This window comes from Hippocampus zosterae, chromosome 6 (assembly GCF_025434085.1).
Source record: "Hippocampus zosterae strain Florida chromosome 6, ASM2543408v3, whole genome shotgun sequence".
Classification (NCBI taxonomy): Eukaryota; Metazoa; Chordata; class Actinopteri; order Syngnathiformes; family Syngnathidae; genus Hippocampus; species Hippocampus zosterae.
The window spans coordinates 21,353,159-21,374,279 of NC_067456.1; the positions used below are offsets into that span (position 1 = coordinate 21,353,159).

A 21,121-nucleotide genomic window follows, 5' to 3' on the forward strand; every position below is an offset into this window, starting at 1 on the left:
GTCTTGCGACTGTAACGGGCAACATTTTTCACAGCACAGTTTACATCCCATGTTATAGCCTGATGACTAAACATGCAAATAAGATATGCTTCATGCGAAATTCCTCACGTGTCGGTTTTAACATGGCCTACCGTTGCATTGCAAATTTACCCATTGTGGGACTTACCAGTAAAAATGTTATCTTATGTTGAGAAAAATAATAAATACAAATAGTGTTGTATGGTTTTTATGTCTAGCCAAAAGAGTGAATGACATTTCATACAGGGAGGCCGGAGCTGGAATCGAACCCGGTACCTCTGCACTGTGAAGCCGACGTGCTAACCACTGGACAACCGGGCCGCCTAGAAACGCTTTTAAAAATTGGAATTAAATACAGCTTGTTAGTAGGCTGGAAGAGTTCAGTCATCATATCCCCCACCAAAACAACCCCACCCCACAAATCCAGATAATGAACATGAGGCGACATCACAGGCATTCTGCCAGGCATGTATGTAGTGAAGATTGGTATTAATTAAAAACTCCTGAAAAATGAATATAGCTCACAATACGTGAGCATGTTCAATTCCTATAGTATACCAAAGAGCTGCGTAGCTTCTGTTGGTTTCTTTGCCAAAAGCTGCACAGATGGTAGAAATAAATGATTGATCATCCTAAATGTTGTTGAGAAGCAGATGAAGAAAAAAAAAACAGCAGCACAAGCAAAAACAACAACCTGGGATACTGTAACCACTCATACTCAAATGTTGTTTTCCACATGCTACCGCAGCAATAGTGTTCCAACAATTGCACATTTCTGCACAGGGCTTACCTGTATTGATTTCAGCTCGAAATTACACATTGGACAGTGGAAATGTACCTTTTTGTGCAATTTCAACAAATATGTTACAAGACATCTGTCGATTTGAATGCCAGATGCATAGCGACCAAAGGGTTTCTATCAAAATATACATTTATACCCACCGTAATTAGATTTTGGAATTCAAGACAACTGTAACCCAACAGGGAGATCTTTCGAGAATTTAATCATCAATGTCTCATCAGAGTTGTGATGTTGTCAACATCGTTAAAGTCATCTACTGTCCACGCAGAACAGTTATCAAAGCTCATTACAGAAGCTGGCCTTACACTTTGGTGGAGCACAGCGGACACAACAGGGCAGCATTCCTCAACGTTGACAATCAAATTAGCGGAAAGCCAGTTTGAATGTCACACCTCGTCAACAATGGCATGCATGCGCCTGGAACCCTCATCAGCGAGAGGCAAATGAGTCAAGGCAGGCAACACAACACAAAGTTGCTGGGGGCTGAGGAAGGGTGCCAAGGTCATGGTAGCAAGTGGCCAGCAGATGTTAAGGCAATGAACGATCACTTGTGATTCATTCAACTAGACAAATCGGGTTTGACCAGACTTTTGTTACGAGGTGTGTCTTTCGCTCACAGTTCGGTTTACTGGTTTCACAGGGGGGTTTGTTGTGAAATAAGATGACTGACCCTGATACAAATTGCACATTTTAACAAAGAACCTTCATTATCACCCGCAGTTACAATATATCAGTTTCGCAAGATATTTTTTTTTAACTTCCTTCCGTGGTCTGCAATTAGTTGCCCATGGTCAGCCAGCAATCTATGATTGGTTACAGTTTAATCACAACATAGCTTGTTGAGCCAATGGCGCGTTGTTTAAATCTGTCTGAGGCGGCATGCTGGAAAGCATTACAGAGTTAGCACTTGTGCTATAATCATACAATGTAGAAAAATATAAATAATGTGTCCGTTTCCGCGCCAAAAATCTACTCTGTTGCTCCCTTGTCGCATTAAACAGCTTCTAATTAAAAAGTTGGGGGAAAAAAGGTATGACATAGTAGACAAACTACTTAATCAGGACAAAAACCCTCAAATCAAATTTTAGTGGTTCGTTAAGTTCCCCTGAATTGGACAGAGCATGATCACAAGGTAATGAAAAATGGGGAAAAGACACACGGCTGGTACAAAGTATATTCATTGTCTATAGACTTCATGTTTTGCGATGGATATATTTGCCATATTTTTCACACTATAAGATGCACCTAAAAGCATTCAATTTTCTCAAAAACTGACAGTGCACCCTATAATCCAAAGCCTTATACATGGTGTTCCAGTTTCTTTATATTCCCCATTGAGTTGTTTCCCTGTTCGTGTCCCTGTGCCATCTTGTGGTGATTACTCGCAGAAACAACTTGTAACTAAAATGGTTCTTCCCAACACTAATTGATATGTGCATTCGCCAACACATACACAAACAGACAACTACTTTGTGAGCTCTTTGTGAGCCATTACTAAACAAAGATAATACCACAAGCATAGTTAACTAATGACTAAATGATGGAGGGAGACAAGTAAGACTTCTAAGGATATTTAGCACCTTATGGATGTGAGTCCAGGAGGTTTATATGACTTTTTGTTGAATCAATTGTCTTTGTAACTTTTGTCCATTTATTGTTTTGTAATGCCATTTGTACTTATATGTTTCATGTCCGTGTTTGTTGACGATTTTGTAACAGTCTGTCGTGATAAAGAAGGAGCTGAGCCAAAGGGCGAAGCTCTCAATATACCGGTCAATCAATGTTCTAACCCTCATCTATGGTCACGAGCCATGGGTCGTGGCAGAAAGAACCAGATCCCGGATACAAGCGGCCATAATGAGTTTTCTCCGCAGGGTGTCCGGCCTCTCCCTTAGAGATAAGGTGAGAAGCTCGGCCCTCAGGGACGGGGTCAGAGTCGAGCTGCTTTCCCTCCATATCGAGAGGACCCAGATGAGGATGCCTCCTGGACGCCTTCCTGGTGAGGTTTTCCGGGCATGTCCCACTGGCAGGAGGCCCCGGGAACGCTTTGGGATTTGCCGGGAAGAGCTGGAAGAAATGGCTGGGGAGAGTGAAGTCTGGGTTTCCCTGCTAAAACCGCTTCCCCTGCGACCCGACCCCAGATAAGCGGCAGAAAATGGATGGATGGATGAATGTCCGTGTTTGTGACCAGTTCTGCATGGCTTTCCTCGATATAAATAAATCTGTATTGTATTGGGAAGCCTGGTGATCGAGTGGTTATTGCATCAAACTCACAGTGCAGAGGTCAATTCCAGCTACGGCCTTCCTGTGTGGAGTTTGCATGTTCTCCCCCTGCCTGCGAGGTTTTCTATTGGTACTCTGGTTTCCTCCCACATTCCAAAAACATCTATGGCAGGCTGATTGAACACTCTAAATTGTCCCCAGGTGTGCAGGAAGCGCGAATGGTTGTTTGTCAATGTGCGCCCTGCGATTGGCTGGCAACCGGTTCAGGGTGTCCCCCGCCTACTGCCCGAAGACGGCTGGTATAGAATTCCAGCGCGCCCTTGTGAGGATAAAGCAGTTCAGAAAATGGATAGATGGATATATTGTATTGCATTCCCTTTAGCATAGCTTCATTGAGTGGATGCACAGTGCAACCACAGCCACTATTGTAGCTTCTATTCTAGTGCCCTATATTTGAAAAAAGTTTTCAAATCGGCCATTCATTGAAGGTGAGCCTTATAATCCAAAGCGCCTAATAGTGCAGAAAATACGATATTTCTTTCAAGAAAAGTAGCTGCGCATTTTACTCCTATGCTGTTTTTATTTTGATTCGACAAGTCGCTTGAATGAAGCACAAACAATGTACTGTGATTAAATTACTTTCATTGTATTTGTTAAATACAGAATGCAAATACATAGATGAGCAGGCACGACACTGGGGACAATCAGTTGGCTATATAAGGTCCGGATCTATACGCCAGTCATATTTCAAGTTTGATATACAGTATATTCCAAAGGGATCTCAATGGAGTTCACATGTCTCAGGCAAACTCTAGAATCCGGGATTTGCAGGCATCCTCAGTAAGGTGCGGAATTAATTGCCTTGAGCCCGAACGGGAGAATATGCCCCTATACGAGGAATTACAATTAACTGAGAACTAAAGAGTAACTTACTGTATAAGTAACAGACGTTAATATTTTAAAGAAACATTTTACTTTCCAGTAAATGTAAGTAATTGGTAACCTATTACTTATTGGAAGTAAATTGCCCAACTCAGTTCAGGACAAACCCCAACCCCACACACTCCCTCTTCCATCTTCTCCCCTCAGGCAGGAAGCTCCAGAGCCTCTGGAGCAGGACCACCAGCCTGAGGAACAGCTGCTTTCTGCAAGCCGATAAACTGCTCAAGTTGAACAGTGCTCTGTGTCAGCACCCAACTCCCTTCCCCCTCCTTATGCCTGTTAGTCACCGCACATTGAACATGTTATTCTTTTTTCAACTACAAGGACATCGTAACTATCTTGTGCAATTCTTGCGTTTTCGTTTCTGATTCATATACGCCTTGCTGCATTTGACTCTTTGCACATGTTCAAATGATGAATAAAACATCTCCCGAGGCCTTTGTCTTTTGATCGTATTTTATTTGCTTATTTTGTTCTATTTTTATTTTCACAAGTCTGGGACTCTTTATTTTGTGCCATATCGTGTGGAAATCTGTGTCACTATGACAAAATTTCTTGAATCCCTTGAATAATAAAAAAACAACAAAAAAAAGTCATTTTAAATAATGAAAGTGAAATAGCTAACCAAATAAAGGATAGTCTGGGCAATGTAACTAAGTACAATTTTCAAAACATACAAACCACTTTGAAAAGGTTGAGGACCCGTGGCATAAATGGTCATGTGAGCAGGACTACGAAAAGAAAAATATTGCACATAGTGGTTGGCTTCTGTTTAGAGGCATATATTGTGATGTCATTTCTTCAAGAGTCTGATGGCAGGGGTCCACTGTACTTGAGCGCATAAGAAGGAATATTGTGAAAAACTGACTTTTTCATTCCTTGTGTACAGTACAATTTTGTTCATGCTATTTCTTGTTCCCATCTCATGTAACCCATGCACTGTCAACAAATTTGATGAGTGAAAACATAAAGTGGACAGGCTGGCTACATTTAAGTACCGGTACAATAATCATTTTGACCTTAAGACAGTGGAAGCAATTTCAGTAAACGTGAGTGTGCAACACTAAAATTATGACACCTAATGAGGTTAATGTTGATCAGTGTAGGAAAAAGTCGAAATCTCCTTAGTCAGGGAAAACACAGCACTCCATTGTTGCAATAGACATGGTAGTCAGAGGTGTTTGCAGTTATGTAACGACTTTAGCAGAGAGCCCATTTCCAATTTTTGTCTTGATACTCTCTTTTTTTAAAAACTTATTTCAAATTACAGTGATTCACGGACCTTTGAATGACTACACTGAAAAAATCGTCTTGAATTTACCCAATTTAATTTTGTCAAATGTTTGCAGGAAATAAAATCAGACACTATACATACACTATACATCTACTTTAAAAATGTATCTGGATTCAGATTACTTATTTTGTGCATCCACTTCAAGAAATAAAATTGAGTAAATGTAACATGTCATTTTTTTCCCCAGTGTATTAAGACACTCTCACTTTTATGTGAATGACAACATTATCTACAGCAGAGGCGGACATGCTGCTGCTCTATCCCCCGTCATGTTGTAGTGGATGCAAGAGAGAACAAATGTACCTATGCATGAACTTGTCACTTGCAAGTCTGTCGAGACTCCAACATTACATTACAAAAAATATGCCTTCATTCAGTATGGCAGTCTGATCTGTGATTTCACTGATTTATTTTACACCGCTTTTAGCCTGCACTGAAAAAATGGGGTGTTGAATAATATTTTGTTAAGTAGTTGCACAAAATAAAATCATCTGGATAAAGATACATTCTTTCCTCCAGATGATTTTATTTTGTGCAACCATTTGATGACATAAAATTGACAAAAACTGTTTCGAGTGTCTGTTGAACCTTTTATTGGCCATGTGTTATGATGTAATGACATGTATTATGTAAGTATACCACACTGTACTGTTGCCTATGTATTTGTATTTCCCTTTGTTGTACTTTGCTGTGTGCTGGTACAGTGGCATTACAGATGAGAATCTGTTCAATTGCTGTTCCTGGATAAATAAATTTAAACAAATCAATGTGGCGGCCCGGTAGCCCAGTGGTTAGCACGTCGGCTTCACAGTGCAGAGGTACCGGGTTCGATTCCGGCCTCCCTGTGTGGAGTTTGCATGTTCTCCCCGGGCCTGCGTGTGTTTTCTCCGGGTGCTCCAGTTTCCTCCCACATTCCAAAAACATGCGTGGCAGGCTGATTGAACACTCTAAATTGTCCCTAGGTGTGAGTGTGAGTGCGAATGGTTGTTCGTTTCTGTGTGCCCTGCGATTGGCTGGCAACCGATTCAGGGTGTCCCCCGCCTACTGCCCAAAGACAGCTGGGATAGGCTCCAGCACCCCCCGCGACCCTAGTGAGGATCAAGCGGCTCGGAAGATGAATCCACGTTTCTACACTCATCTTTTGTTAAAAAGAAAAAAGTAGAGTAATTTTTGACAGGTTTGCTGTCTTCTTTCTTTGCATTTGGTGCAGCTTTCGTATTTGGTCACATGCAGTTATTTAACCACACAGTTTTCAACAAGGTAATAACAATAGCTTGCCGTCAATCAATGTATCCCTCACTGTGTGCCAACTACCCAAATCTTACTTCCATTATATTTCCAGTGGTGAAAATTTCATCAAATCACCAAATTACATTTGACACTGGGTGTATTGCCAGACTAGCTGTGGTGAGATGCTGTCTTTTGATAAAATTACAGAGAAACATCCTTTTACAAAACACACTCTTTTGTTATCCATCAGACTTTGTTTAGCTGCTATCAAAACAAGGTGATTCATGCTAACAGCTCAGATCATCGCAGCTCTTTCTCATTTATGCTTTTCATTTAAAAAACAAAAATCCTGTGATCCATCTAAGTTGATCAATGAAAGAATAATGACAGATGGAAATACTGGTGGAAGGTAGAAAAATCAACGACGGATACAGATTACGTTTAACAAAATGAATAGTGATGTGGTGTGCTATTTATAAACAGAATTACCCGGTAACGTGGTGAGAGGCATTATTTACAACTTTAGAAAATAAAAAAACGGTTTAATATGAATTAAATGACTTGTTTTACCTTTATTGAACATTTATTTGAGTAACTTACACCGAAAAATATGTTGCGTTGAATTTACTCAATTTTATTTTGTCAAGCGGCTCAAAATAATAGAATCATCAGAAATTACATGCAATGTATCTGGATCCAGATGATTTTATTTTGTGCAGTCCCTTGACGAAATTAAACTCAGTACATTCAAAGCTCTTTTTTTCAATGTATATGCAGTCCAGTAAACAAAATTCAAGTGAACCAACATGGGACCCTCTTGTGGTCTATAAAATAAGTTTGTGATGAGGAAGCATCCTTTGCTGGTACAGTGACCACATCCTGCAGCTGATCACGTTTTTTTTTTTTTTTTTTTAAGTTTGTACGGATTTACTCACAACTAAAGTTACCTCAAGGCACTTTGTACACAAGGCAAGTCTAGTCGGCAGTGGAAGACCCTTACATCACAAGCAATATACACTGTACATGAGAAAAAAATAAGAAGAAAAAACAAATAATCATAATTAAGTGTCTTTTCTCAGTATTTTTGCCTCTGAAAAATCTAAATATAAAATACCTTCAATAATAATTTGGCCAAACTGTATGTTAAATTGGGTTGCTCTATATGATCATCTGCAACCATGCACAGAACTCTCCCACTAAGGTGAGCGATGTGCATCCTAGTCTCTGGAGCTGCCTCCACTCATCGACCTTTTAAATGTCACCTTGAGACAATGATGTTGTCTTCCACCTGCAAGAAGATGTTAATACGGTTCTACTGGGGGGTTCAATTATTTGCATTTTAAAGTAATGGGGACTTTAAAAATCATAAAATATGACAGAACTCTGAAAAGACCACAAAAAAATAGCATGTTCGGGGAAAAATTAAAGACGCTAAGAGAAGTGGTGGGTCGCAGTTCTCTTCATTCTGTGCTATGAGGTCAACCTCCACCTGCACGCTCTTCTTACTTTCGTGCCACATGTGCCACTACTTACGGCAGCGCGCATGCAGCCACGACACAATCTCAATAAAATCTCATCAACACGCACAAGAACCTCGCCGTGTAAGAAAATAAGCATGCAACACGACACTCATATTTGTTTTTCCGCTGCGGTAGGCTCTGCCTCCGGTCCGACTCGCTGCACTGCACGCCTCGTGTGAGCGATGGCAAGGAGGGCATCGGGAAAAAAAGCGGTGCAAACAGTACCTGTAACTCTATGCTGCGACTCTGACAGATACGTGTCGGGAGCCACCGTCAGCTGATGTCGTACTTGAAGGGAAAATATACAATCCATTAACTAGAGCCGGCGGGAAGGTAAAGAGAGTGAGCGGGAGATGCGTTTATGTCTGGCAGCCGTACTACATTATAGTACAAACAGTAGCGATCCCCCGCCCACCTGTTCTTCTATTGGCTGCAACCCTTCATCAACACGCGCCAGTAGCCTATCGCATCTCTTCAAAGATTGTTAAAATTTAGCCAAATGGCCCAACAATTATTAATTTTATGAATGTGTATGTGTGGTTAATTTACAAAAAAGGAATATTTGTGTCAATTACGTGCCCCCATTCTACATCTGATCTGACAGTGAACCACAAACATTATCCAAATATTGTTAATTGATGAACTATATTGAGTATTGTAGTGAAACCTCCAATTCAAGGACAATACATTTTTGAATATGAATTCAATTCACAGTCAAGGAGGGGGCAGTCTCTCTGAATACATGCATAGCTTATTTTGTACAAATGTAATATTCTAGAGCAGCCCGATGAGTGAGTGGTTAATGTGTCGACCTCACAGTGCAGAGGTACACTGGTACTCTTCACTGGAAGATCCCTCCAAAAAAGGCACAAAGAAACATACACAAACAATATAAGCCCTAATGTTTGAGGTAGTTTAAATAAATACATAATTTTAAAAAATCATCAAAACTGTCCCATAAGGCACAGGTGTCAAACTCAAGGCGTGGGGACCAGAGCCAGCCCATCACGTCATTTTATGTGGCCTGCGGAAGCAAATCAAGCATGTCAACTTGCATGATGCTTGCGAAAATCTCAACCAAAATGTTACATTTTCATCTGCAATAAATAAGAGACATAGTGTAAGCATTTTCTTATCACCAAGCCCCTCATTGCAGTAACTAAAACAACAGTTAAATAAACCATTATTGTTGAGTTTTTTTTTTTTTTTTGGTTTCAGTCATAACAGCCCTCCAAGGGAAACGGTAACTAAAATATGGCAAAAATGAGTGTGACACCTCACCTAAAGGCTTCAGGGAAAGAGTTTTTCAATACAGTTTCTTTAGCAGACCCCTGCACAATTAGGCCTATCTTCAATGCAAGTGACTAAAAGGACACATTTCATCAGTTTTTATTTATGTATTTTTTAAATGTGTTGTGTCCCCTGCAAACAGTTCTTCTAATAGTCACTAAGTATGAGTTCATCTACATTTACATTCACATTGTTTGACATCTCTGGCTGTGAGGAGTTGAAATTGAGGATTTGAATCTGGTGATAAGACAAATTAACAGTTGCCTCATCACCAGATTCAAAACAGAATAGAGTGAAGTAGACAGTCAGGATGTGTGTTTTTGCATCCAAGAGCAAAGAGCACAATCGTGTCAAGTCTTGCACTATAGAATTAGTTAAGGCAGTAAAGATGCAGTGCAACACTTGTATTATTTATTGGCTATGATAATTAGAAATAAAAACAATCTCGCTCTCACTCTCACTCCTGATTATTCCAACTAGGTCACAATTCCAGGTCAATCGCACTGGGAGATGAGGGAGATGGAAAATGTGTAAATGTCAGTGCAAATGTCTTTTCTTCACCCTTCAGCAATGTACCCGCGGTTTCGATGGTTAAAAAGATGGATAAAATTGGGAAGTTCTCTATTGTGAGACAAATAAACATTTTCTTATCTTATCTTATCTTATCTTATCTTATCTTATCTTATCTTCTTATCTTATCTTATCTTATAAAAGCTGTCTGCAACTGAAAACTTGGTGGCTGTTTGGCGACTTTTTGTCATTTTGAAATGATGGAACATGTAGTTTAGAGTTTGACTAAGTGACTCCATTGGAAGTCTGACTCAGTAGCATGCAGACCTTCCTGCTGCTTCCATAGATCTGCTCTTTGATCACAACAGTTCGTCATTCACCAAATAATTAATAATAATAATAAAAATTAAATGTGTCAGCTCCAGATATTCCTTTTTTTTTCAAATTCGTTTGTAGTTTCCTTTTTGTATACCATTACCCAGATGCAGCAATATATTGTGTAGGTGTGAGTGTGAGCGTGGATGGTTGTTCGTCTCTGTGTGCCCTGCGATTGGTTGGCAACCGATTCGGGGTGTATGGAGACATATTAACCCTTTGATACACAACATATCCTTACCCCTTCTAATGCACAACATGGGTCAAAAATGCCCCTCATTCATTTTCCATGTTATTTCATGCTGGCTGAGTATTTTTTCTGTTCTATCTTTTGAAATCAATTAATTTTATTATCGGATATTCCCGGAGTTCCTTAGATACCTTGTTTTTGATTACCACTGATCATTATTTCCATTCTTTCTTTCATACTTTATAAACAAAAATAGTTTTTATATTATTACATGACATTTACACACATGGGTCAAAATTGACCCATTCACCAAGTGTGACGAAATGACTTAAACTATAATAATAATTTGCTTCAAGTCATGACTTTAGCAGTGAAGGAGACCAAACATTTGTGTTTGATATTTGCAACGTGTTTGTCATTTTGTCACACAGCTTTGATAAGAGAGAACACGGTTATTGAGTTTTGCTTTATCAGTAGTTTAACAACTATGAATTGGGTGCAATGCATTTTATTCTATTCTGCATATAAAGAAATCAAATTAAAAAATTAAAATACAATTTATTGTATCATTGTGCTAAAACTTACTTTCTGTATATTCAGCTATCTGTGATTCCACTGCACAATTGTTGGATGGCATTCTCTCCTAAGTTTCTTTGAACCTCTGGTCTTGACTGTCTCCCTGTAAAGACAGTTCCTTCTATTACATAAGGTACCCTTGCGTCACACATCTAGAAGATTCTTAGCGCATATTTTGCAGGCTTTCTTGGCATGTCCTGGCGGAACATGCACCTGCCTCTGAATGGCACGAACAACTCATCTATGGTGACACAGTCACCTGCAATGAGGGTCAAACCGATAAAGGCCATGAATTCTTCTTCCTCAATGTTTCTCCACTATTTCCCTTTTGTTGTTGCGGTTCTTCGTCCTTATAATTTGGTCCATTTTGGTCCCGGACATCTCCATCAAGATGTTTGTGGCTTCTTGTTCGGCCATGAGTGTGGGGATTCTAATTCCAGTCAGATCCATTTTGGATGGAAGTACGCATGTAATCTAGGGCCCCCACCATCACCCCCCTCCTTCTCGGCCATGGACTGGTAAGCTGGGACTGTCTTCATGATGAGCAGACCTCGACGAAGCAGCTATGACCTGTACACGCATACACATATACAACTGGACAACCACACATGCATACACATCCTTGTTATCACCGTCTTCATCGCTCCGATTCTTTTTTTCCCCCGTGACGTGGTTCGATATGCAGAGCGCAACGGGGACCGTGCAGCTGGTCATTTCGGCCACGTCGCGGTTACCCCCCTCTGCCCCCCCCCCCCCCCTTCCCATTCATCCTACCCCTTATTACATGTTATGTCTTGTGACTTGTTTTAACTGTCATATGCTTATTTATGTGCTAGGGTCTTTTTTTTATCCTGGACTTTAATTATCCTCAGAAGAGGATAGTTCGAGCGTGTTTTTTTTCCCTTTCCCTACCCAGTGTTTTCCTTTCTGAAGTCTGATTGTAATTTCCCCATTGCGGGACAAATAAAGGATATATTTTACTCAGTCAATTGGACTGAGTCTGAGTTTTCTCTTCAGACGATTGATAAGAGGAGTCTTCTGTATCATGAGAGGACTCTTCTACACCCAGGAAAGCTGGATTTCCAGATACACCCACAATTCTCGCTTGACCGGGTGGCAAATATTCTGGGTAATCATCATCATAAATTTCAGATTCTGAATCAGAAAAAAATTGTCTCCTCATCTTCCTCATGTGGTTCTCGCTGCAGCATTGCTACAACCTCCTCAACAGCAAATCTGCGTTCAGCAGTACTCTGAATAAAGACAATCAAAAGCATCACAATGTTTTATGATCCACATCAATATGTAAACACACACATACAGATTTATTTTGGTTACTTGACTAAGCAATCGACTGCGCTAAATAACTAACCCCTCAATGAAAAAAATCTGCCAGCATCCCCCCCACTACTAGCAAACACCACTAAAGCGAGTGAGCTCGTGGGTCTCTCTGAACCATGTGTGTAACCTTGAGGTCGAAAGATAAAAGTTATACCAAAAGAAAGGAAAAGTGGAAATAATGACCAGTGGTAATCAAAAACAAAATATTTACTGCATAGTTGGAAGAGTAATTGATTAAATTAAATGTTTCCAAAGTTACATAAAAAAAAAAACTCAGCCACGTACGAAATAACAATAAAATGAATACGGGTCATTTTAGACTCATGTTGTGCATTAGAAGGGTAGTGATATAAAAATGTTTTTTATTCAAAAAGTAAGAAAGGAAAAAATAAAATAATAGTGAATGATTGTCAAAAACACGTTAATTGAGGAATACCTTGAATACTGAATGATGAAATTAATTTGCTGCAAAGATATCGAAAATAAAAACTCAGCCGGGTCACTTTTGACCCATGTTATGCATCAAAGAGTTAATTCTGATTTCAAAAGGCAGCAGCAGTTATCGCTTCCAATTGAGCACAATTTGTTTGTTGGGAGCCTCCCTGCTGATCCACAGCATACATGTCGGTCTGCCTGCAAAGCTGTTTTGTCATTTCTATCAGTTTGAGCTAGCACTCACCATCAGTCTATCTGTCTTTCATTGTCCGGAGCAACCAAGAAGCACGGTGGATGTCGGACTGAAGAGCTCAAAAAGGCAACCTTCTGTTTGTTTTGGAAATTGTTTGTTGCACAGAGAAGAAAGGTCTAGCATCCGTCTCGGACTTCAGGTTTAAATAATTTGTTTAAATAATTAATTAATTCTATTGCGACAGTACACATGAATCAACACAAGAATAAACGGTGTAAATGCACCAGACTTAGCATAAATGCTCATTTTCAGTTCTAATGCCAAGGTAGGATAATTACAAGTATTTGTTTTTCTGAGTTTGTTGTACTTTTTCCCTTTGTGCTTGTTTCACACATTTTCTGCCAAACTGACACCACATAACCTTAAGTAGGCTTGGCATCTATCAGCCTGTGCCTTTCCCCACATAACAAGGCAGACAGTGACAATGTGTGCTTTCACATGGCCAAAATTAACTCCCACATCTAGACTACACTGTATGTGACAATGTGATGGGTAAAATAACAAAAAGCAATGTATAAATAACACCAAACATTATCAATTGCTTTTCACACAACCTGTTTTTGAGTTTTGGGTGCGAAACAACATGCTTTCTGATATTGCATTTCACACAGTCGCTCCTCCAGCTCCAGAAGAGTAACACGCTGAAACAGCCAGCCTTGACTAGCTTTATGAAAAGGGGCAACACCTACGTTTTTTTTTGGTCCTATAGTATTTAAAAAATGTGTAATGCGTTCTGACCAGCCCAGAGTGTATACTGCCTCCCCTCAAAATCAGCTAGGATAGGCACCAGCTCACACCGAAACAAAAACTGGGGGCAAACTATGAAGAAATGAACAGATGGATGCCATTTAATGCAGATGAACCACTTCACTGTTTCAACCAAAACAAAAAAAGTGACTTTGTGTTTTGGCAGATGATAGAGTATTGACTTTTGGCAAATACTACAGATGACAAGAAATGCGTGTGTGTGTGTGTGTGTGTGTGTGTGTGTGTGTGCATTTGTAGGTGAATTATTTTTTTTTCATTTATTTTATTTGGAATTTTAATGAACCATCTGCTCACAAAATATCCATCAAACAAGAAATTGCTGCAGTGATACATTTCACAGCTGAATCTCTGTTGAGTCATGAGATGGCATCCGATATTTCTACATGCATACTTTTCACCTTTTTCAGGCTCAGTATGTTTACAGCCATCTCTTGGCATTTCAGATTTATTTATGTATTTATTTATTTTTGTATTTACAAACACAATCAGCTGAATTGCACACAACCAGCATGCAAATATGCACATCTGCCACAAAGCACACGACAAAGCATGACAACAATAAAGATGGCCCATGCCGACACGTGAAATATGACTTCCACTGATGCGGGAAGCAGGGCAATAAACCAGTCGGGTTGCACACGCACACACACACACACACAGACTTGTGTAAGGTACTTACTGCATCTACATTCTGACCTTTCCTCCAGGCAAAGTGAACGCAAATAAATCTGCAAGGTTAATTTCCTTTGCAAGATTTCCACAGAAAGAATGGTAAACTTCACCTTTAATCTTTCATCCAATTAGAACTAATCCTACAGTATATTGTAAGAGCCTTAGCATGCCACGAAACAATTTGGTTGAAACAATTATTGTTTTGTGCAGCAAACGTGCATCTATTTTGTTCTGGTTATGCCTAGTCAAGTCATGTGAGCATCATGTTAAATTGGTAAGCACAGGCTTCCTGCTCGCTAGCTTTTTTGGGGGATGACAAAACGCTCCCAGGTAAACCGGAATATATTGTCTCTTCATGCAGTTGTGGGTCATACCCACGACCACTGACCGGTGGGCCTGCCCAAATATCTAACCAGCAGGAAGGCGTCCTAACCAGATCGACGCCACATCAAAATTCGAAACAACTCCCCAACATCCGGTCTTTTCCCCTTTTTTAAATGTAATCGGACCATAAATAATGTTATAACTGACCAATAACGTACCAACGACACCACTTAAGTTCCAACAATTGTGATAACATAGACACATAGATTGCATGCAGACCATTAAGTCTAGATTCACACTGCAGACAAATGCAACCCAGATAGATTTTTTTTGCTCAAATCTGAATCAGATTGCATTTTATTTATGTGTTTATTTATTTATTTATTCTATGACAATGCAAACGGCTCAATTGCAAGTTTCTCAAATCCGACCTGGGTCACTTTCATATGTGGATCAGATACGTGTCCGATTTTGGGAATTTTTTACCTAATCTATCCAATTGCACTACTTGTAGACTTTAAATACATCATTTTCCGAAGCTCACTCCTTTATCAATGACCGCTACTATTAAATCCATTCATAATCCTCACAGATTGTGCTTGTAGGCGTTGTGTACAATACAATGTCATAGAAGGGTGCATGAGTCATTGCTGGATGTGGGAAACTTCATGCTGTTATGCAAACACTGTATACGCTGAGTCGAGCGCTCTGCTACCTTTTAGCTATGCACTTTATACGCAAAATGATACTTCAATCCAAACAGCCAATCTGGATTGGATCTCCCCCAAGGGCAAAACACATCACTCGGCACACTGCACGACAATAAATTGCCCTGTGACGCTTGCTATTTTTCCGTCTTTTATTTCTCCCTCATTCATCAGAGTTGGACGTTTGGTTTTGGCCATTGTATTGACTCATATGCTCGTGGTACAGGTGTGTGCATGACAACACGTGATACCATTCCATAATCTTGGTGTGCATACATGGACCTCATCTTGATGTCATGAGAGATGCAATCTTTGTCATCGTGTGCCTCTGTACTCGGGGTAGAGAAGATTCTCACGAGAGAATCAAGCAATTGTGATTCCAGAGCATAGAAAATAATGGGATAAATATAGGAAGTGTTGGAAATGTCTGTACCAGGGTTGAGTCTTTTACTCTCATACATAGGATAAATTCATTTTGCAGTAGCCGCCCTCCCACCTTCCAAAAAACAAACAAACTCCAGTAGTTTCAATCTTGCATGTTTCTATCGTAGTTTGTGGCTCTGCATATGTGGGATTATCCTTAAATTGCCATATGCCAAGATCTAAGTAAACAGGTTAAAACATCTTGCTCATCATTTCAATAATATAGCTTTGGAATCTTTATTTCTTAACTTGCATCGACATCAGATGGATTATCTTAAACTTGAAGGGTTTGTACTCAATGAGCATGCAGGAAATATGTTATGCCAATTATTTGCCATTTTTGTGGGCCTCCCGGGATCTGGGCATGACACCAGCATTAGCCCCTCCACCTGGATCCAGCCTACTTGGTGATGATGCATACCTGACTCCAACCGCTGGTGCTCCTGATTGCACCATTCAAGCAACCTGTTCACTGAAGAGTTCAACTACTGTCATTCCAAATGCTCATATATATCACTTTTCTTTACAGGCAGATTTATCTTTCCATTTTCTAATCCGCTTATCCTCACACGGGATGGAGCCTATCCCAGCTGTCTTCGGACGGTAGGCAGGGTACACCCCAAACCGGTTGTCAACCAATCGCACTCATACCCCGGGACAATTTAGAGCGTTCCATTAATCTGCCATGCAGGTTTTTGGAATGTGGGAGGAAACTGGAGTACAGTGAACCCTCTCTATAACGTGGTTCACCTTTCATTGCTTTGCTGTTTTGCAGTTTTTTTACGCATTGTGTATTGTGTTCTGCATCCTGATTGGCTAAGGGACTGTAGACCAATGTCAACAGTCTCCGCGCATTGTCTCTGGACAGCAAGGGTGCCCAATCTTTTTTGACCGAAAATCCACTTTACAAGCAACAAACTTCCCGTTACCAAACATGCACACACACACAAACACTCACGCATATGCATGCCATGATGAGCAATAGCAATGAATGAAACAGAAAGAAAAAGTAGTTAACAAAGTGTGTGATAAGGAAATCGCTGCCTACCTCAGTAGAGACCTGACGCGTACGGATGTGTACCGTTTGAAATGGTTCTCCTGACACTCCAGATTCACATTTTTTTAACAGCGCAATCTGTGAAATTTAGATGGAACAAACAGAGATGAGAAACATGAGAATTTAAAAAAATAAAATGAAAAAAATAGAGATATGCCAACTCATAACTGTGTTCTTCTCGCTCAGCTGCACCGCAGTAGAAAAAGACACTCCAGGGGAGCGAAACCAGAACAAAGAGGCAAAGTCAGACGGACTGTGAAATACGCGTTAGTCCCTCATATTGACTATTATTTTACACTATTTCTTAAAACTATCTTAGTTATTTGAAATGTATACGGTATTGTTTAATAATTGCAAAAAAATAAAGCTGCACAGTTGACAAAGGAAGGGAAACCACCACATTGGCATCCACCAAGCAGATCAATCGGTCGGTGAAGGCCCTCGTTATCAAGGAATGCGGCCCCCATGCTTGTGTCTCCGATGACTGTGGAGTCCCAGTCTTCCCCGTAAGCCCCGACCGCAGGATTGACAGAAGTGGGTTGGGGGACCGGGCAGTTTCCTTCCTCCACACTCGCCGGTCCTTCTCCGCAGCGACGCGTAGAGACTCGAGGATTCGGACCCCGCCCCGCACAGCCCCACGCCAGGCCGCCCGATCCGCGGCCAGGTCAGCCCACTGTGCCGGGGGAATCTGGCACCGCTGAAGATGACCCTTTAGCTGGTCTTTGAATCATCTTTTCGGGCCACCGCGGGGACGGGTGCCCTCCAGCAACTCCGCGTAGAGGAGCTGCTTTGGGAGGCGTTCGTCGCTCATCAGCTGCACGTGGCTGGCCCACCGCAGTCGGGCCAGGGTGATCATGGCCTCGATGCTAGTGAGGCCAGCCCGGGTGAGGATCTCATTATTGGTCACTCTCTCCTCCCAGGAAACGTTGAGGAGAGATCGGTGTCGTCCTTGGTGGAACCTCTCGAGCCTCTTGATGTTGCTCCGGGAGAGGGTCCAACATTCAGTGCCATAGAGAAGGGTCGGGAGGACGACAGACTTGTACACCATGATCTTCATGATGGTGGAAATGGCGTGATTCCTGAAGATCCGACGACCGGGGCATCCAAAGGCTGTGTGGGCTGCCTGGATACGGTAAGTGAGGTCCTCCGTGAGGCCGGCGTCCTCTTTGATAATGCTGCCCAGGTAAGGGAACGCCGAGACCTGCTCGATGGGTTCGTCGTCGATGGTGATTTGGGGTGGACGATGGTTCAGGTGGATGGTCTTTGTCTTTTTGGTGTTGACGGAGAGGCCAAAGGTCCTGTACGTTGCAGCGAAGCCGTCCGCGATGATCTGGAGCCCCCGGAGTAGTTGGAGACCGCAGCATTGTCATCAGCGTACTGGAGTTCGATGACGGTCGTGACCATGGCCCCCCGCCTGCTCCTCAAACAGCTGAGGTTGAAGAGCGACCCTTCAGTTTGGTAGCGTAGAGTGATTCAGTGCTCCTGGACAGGGGTGACATGGTGGATGAGCGCGTCGATGTAGAGGCAGAACAACGTCGGCGCCACCATGCAGCCCTGTGTGACTCCGGTCCGAACCGGGAATGGGGGAGTCATTTCGCCCTGAGTCAGGACGCAACCTTACATGCCGTCGTGAAACATCCGGCTAAGGGATATGAATTTGGGGGGGCAGCCTTGATGTTCCAGCACTTTCCAGAGTGCTGCTCGGGGCACAGAATCAAACGCTTTGGCCAGATCATAAAAGATGCTCCCGGCACTTTTCCAGGAGCTGTCTGGCGCAGAACACCATGTCCGCGGTTCCCCTTCCTGGACGGAAGCCCGCCTTGGACTCCGCAAGAACCCGCTCAGTGAGACAGGTGAGTCGGTTGGCGAGTAAACGACAGATGAGTTTTCCAGCAGTTGACAGCAGAGAAATTCCACGATAGTTTCCACAGTCGAGTTTGTCGCCCTTCTTGAATATCGTGACGAAGACGGAGTGCTTCAGTTCCCCAGGCACCATCTCCTCGGCCCAGCATTGAAGGATGAAGGTGTGGAGGCGGGTGAGGAGATGTGCACCCCCAGCTTGTAAAAGTTCTACGGGGATGTTGTCGACTCCAGCAGCTTTGTTCTTCTTCATCCTCCTCAGGGCTCCGGAGATCTCCCGGAGAGTCGGCAGCTCCGTCATCCAGTGTTGCACAGGGAGCTGCGGGACAGGATCGAGGAAGCCGTCTATTGCGCATGTCGGACGGTTCAGGGGCTCCATGAAATGCTCCTTCCATCGCTGGTGAGTATCCTCCTTTTCCTGCAGGATTGTGCCGTCCTTTGCCTTCACAGCCATTGGAGCACTGTGAGCCGGGCCGATGATCTTCCTCGTTGTTTCGAAGAAGGATCTACTATCGTGATGGTCAGCGAAACTCTGCATTTGGTGGGCAAAGTTAACCCAGCATATGTCTCTCCAAAACCTGTATATACTTTTTAGCATAATGTTTGCCTTCACAGATGTGCAAGCGAGCCATGCCATTAGCACTATCACAACCCCATAACATCACTAGCGCTTGCTTTTGAACTTTGCATCCATACCAGTCCGGAAGGTTCTTTCTTCTTTGGCCAAGACGCACGATGTACAGAGTTTTCCAAAACAACACTTCTCCACTTTGCATCAGCACAAAGAAGCCGGCGACATTTCTGGGTGTTGTTGATAAATGGCTTTTGGTTTGCAAAGTAGAGTTCTAAGTTGCACTTTGGGATTTGGCACCGAACTGCATTTACCGACATTGTTTTCTAAAGTGTTCCTGAGGTCATGTGGTGATATCGTTTTCACATTGATGTCGATTTTTCACACAGCGCCGCCTGAGGGATTGAAGGTCACGGGTATTCAATGTTGGTTTTCGTCCTTATATGCAGTGATTTGTCCAGATTACCTGAACCTTTTGATGATATTATGGACCGTAGGTTATGAAATCCCTAAATGCTTTGCAACAGTACGTTGAGGAACATTGTCCTTAAACTGTTGGGCTATTTTCTTATGTAGTTGCTCAAAAAGAGGTGAACCTCATACCATCTATTCTGTAGAATAAATCACATTATTTTTGGAGGTAAGTATTTGACTTTACACAATGCTGCACTTTGGTTAAATGCCCAGAATTGTGTAAGGTCTGACTGTACTAAGCGTGGCCGGCTCGATGAGATGGGCTCATATCAGCGACTAATGTAGCATCACTGGCCCTCTGTCAAAAGGGTTACAGAAATTGTTCAGTTCATTGAAGGTGGCAATATATTATTATTTTTTAAATATTGTTTGTAATATCACTGAACGAAACTTCATTTCATATGGGCACATTTTGGATGGAAAAAAAGGAGTTAATTATTTGGTCATAAAGTAGCAATGAGACAACAGTCAAGCACTCCACCGAGAGCACCAACATCTCCATTTGTTTTTTGTTGTTGGTTTTTTTCCCCCAAAACGTTTTTAGTGGCTTTATTTATTCTTCAACAAAGGCCTAACATGATCCTGTTGGTTTTTGTGTTTGGGAAACACTATCACAAAAATAAAAGCTTAAGTCCAGCTTCATTATCCAGCTTATATGCTTTATCCAGCATAATTTTATCCAGCTTTATCCAGCTAATAATATGCGGCATGGTAGACAACTGTTTAGCACGTCCGCCTCACAGTGCAGAGGAGCAAGGTTCAATTCCGACTGCGGCCTTCCTGTGTGGAATTTGCATGTTCTCCCCATGCCTGCCTGGGTCCAAAAACATGCATGGCAGGCTGATTGAAGACTCGTAAGTTGTCCCGAGGTTAGAGTGTGAGCGCGGTTGGTTGTTCGTCTCTGTGTGCCCTGCGATTGGCTGCCAACCGGTTCAGGGTGTCCCTCGCCTACTGCCTGAAGACAGCTGGGTTAGCTTCCAGCACCCTATGCGACCCTTGTGAGGATAAAGCGGATCAGAAAATGGATGGATGAATGTTCTGAGTAGGTTTGCGCTTTTGCTGTTTTTTGATGCATGCACAGTCCACTGCTGTTTCCTCCTTGGGGTTGAAGAGCCATTCAGCTTGGGTCAACCAGATTTCTGCTTAATGTGTAAATGATCAGGTCTGGCTGTTGATCTCTGACTCATTCCTTTTAGCTCCCAGCACATTCCAGAGGGCAAACAGACTAATTCACCCATGTTTACACAGGTTTAGGAGCGAAGTAGC

At 42.0% G+C, this 21,121-nt stretch overlaps 2 protein-coding genes across 6 annotated transcripts in view; one reads left to right on the plus strand and one right to left on the minus strand.

The window, feature by feature from the left end:
- Nucleotides 1-8,418, minus strand: part of zmat4a (zinc finger, matrin-type 4a) — an 80,027-nt gene extending 71,609 nt beyond the window's left edge. The window contains exon 1 of the mRNA XM_052068358.1: nucleotides 8,255-8,418. The gene's annotated coding sequence lies outside the window, so the exon portion shown is untranslated. The remainder of the gene's footprint in view (nucleotides 1-8,254) is intronic.
- LOC127602295 (uncharacterized) overlaps nucleotides 1-19,296 on the plus strand; it is a 70,973-nt gene extending 51,677 nt beyond the window's left edge. For 3 of the 5 annotated variants that reach the window (XR_007962739.1, XM_052068372.1, XM_052068368.1), the window contains exon 3: nucleotides 19,073-19,296. Coding sequence is in view for 3 of the 5 variants with exons in the window: in XM_052068372.1 (XP_051924332.1) it covers nucleotides 19,073-19,191 (119 nt within the window). In the remaining 2 variants the exon portion in view is untranslated. Of the gene's footprint in view, nucleotides 1-18,872; nucleotides 18,987-19,072 lie in introns of all 5 variants that reach the window. The other 2 variants (XR_007962738.1, XM_052068371.1) reach the window with 2 other exon arrangements.
- The last annotated feature ends 1,825 nt before the right edge of the window (nucleotides 19,297-21,121 follow it).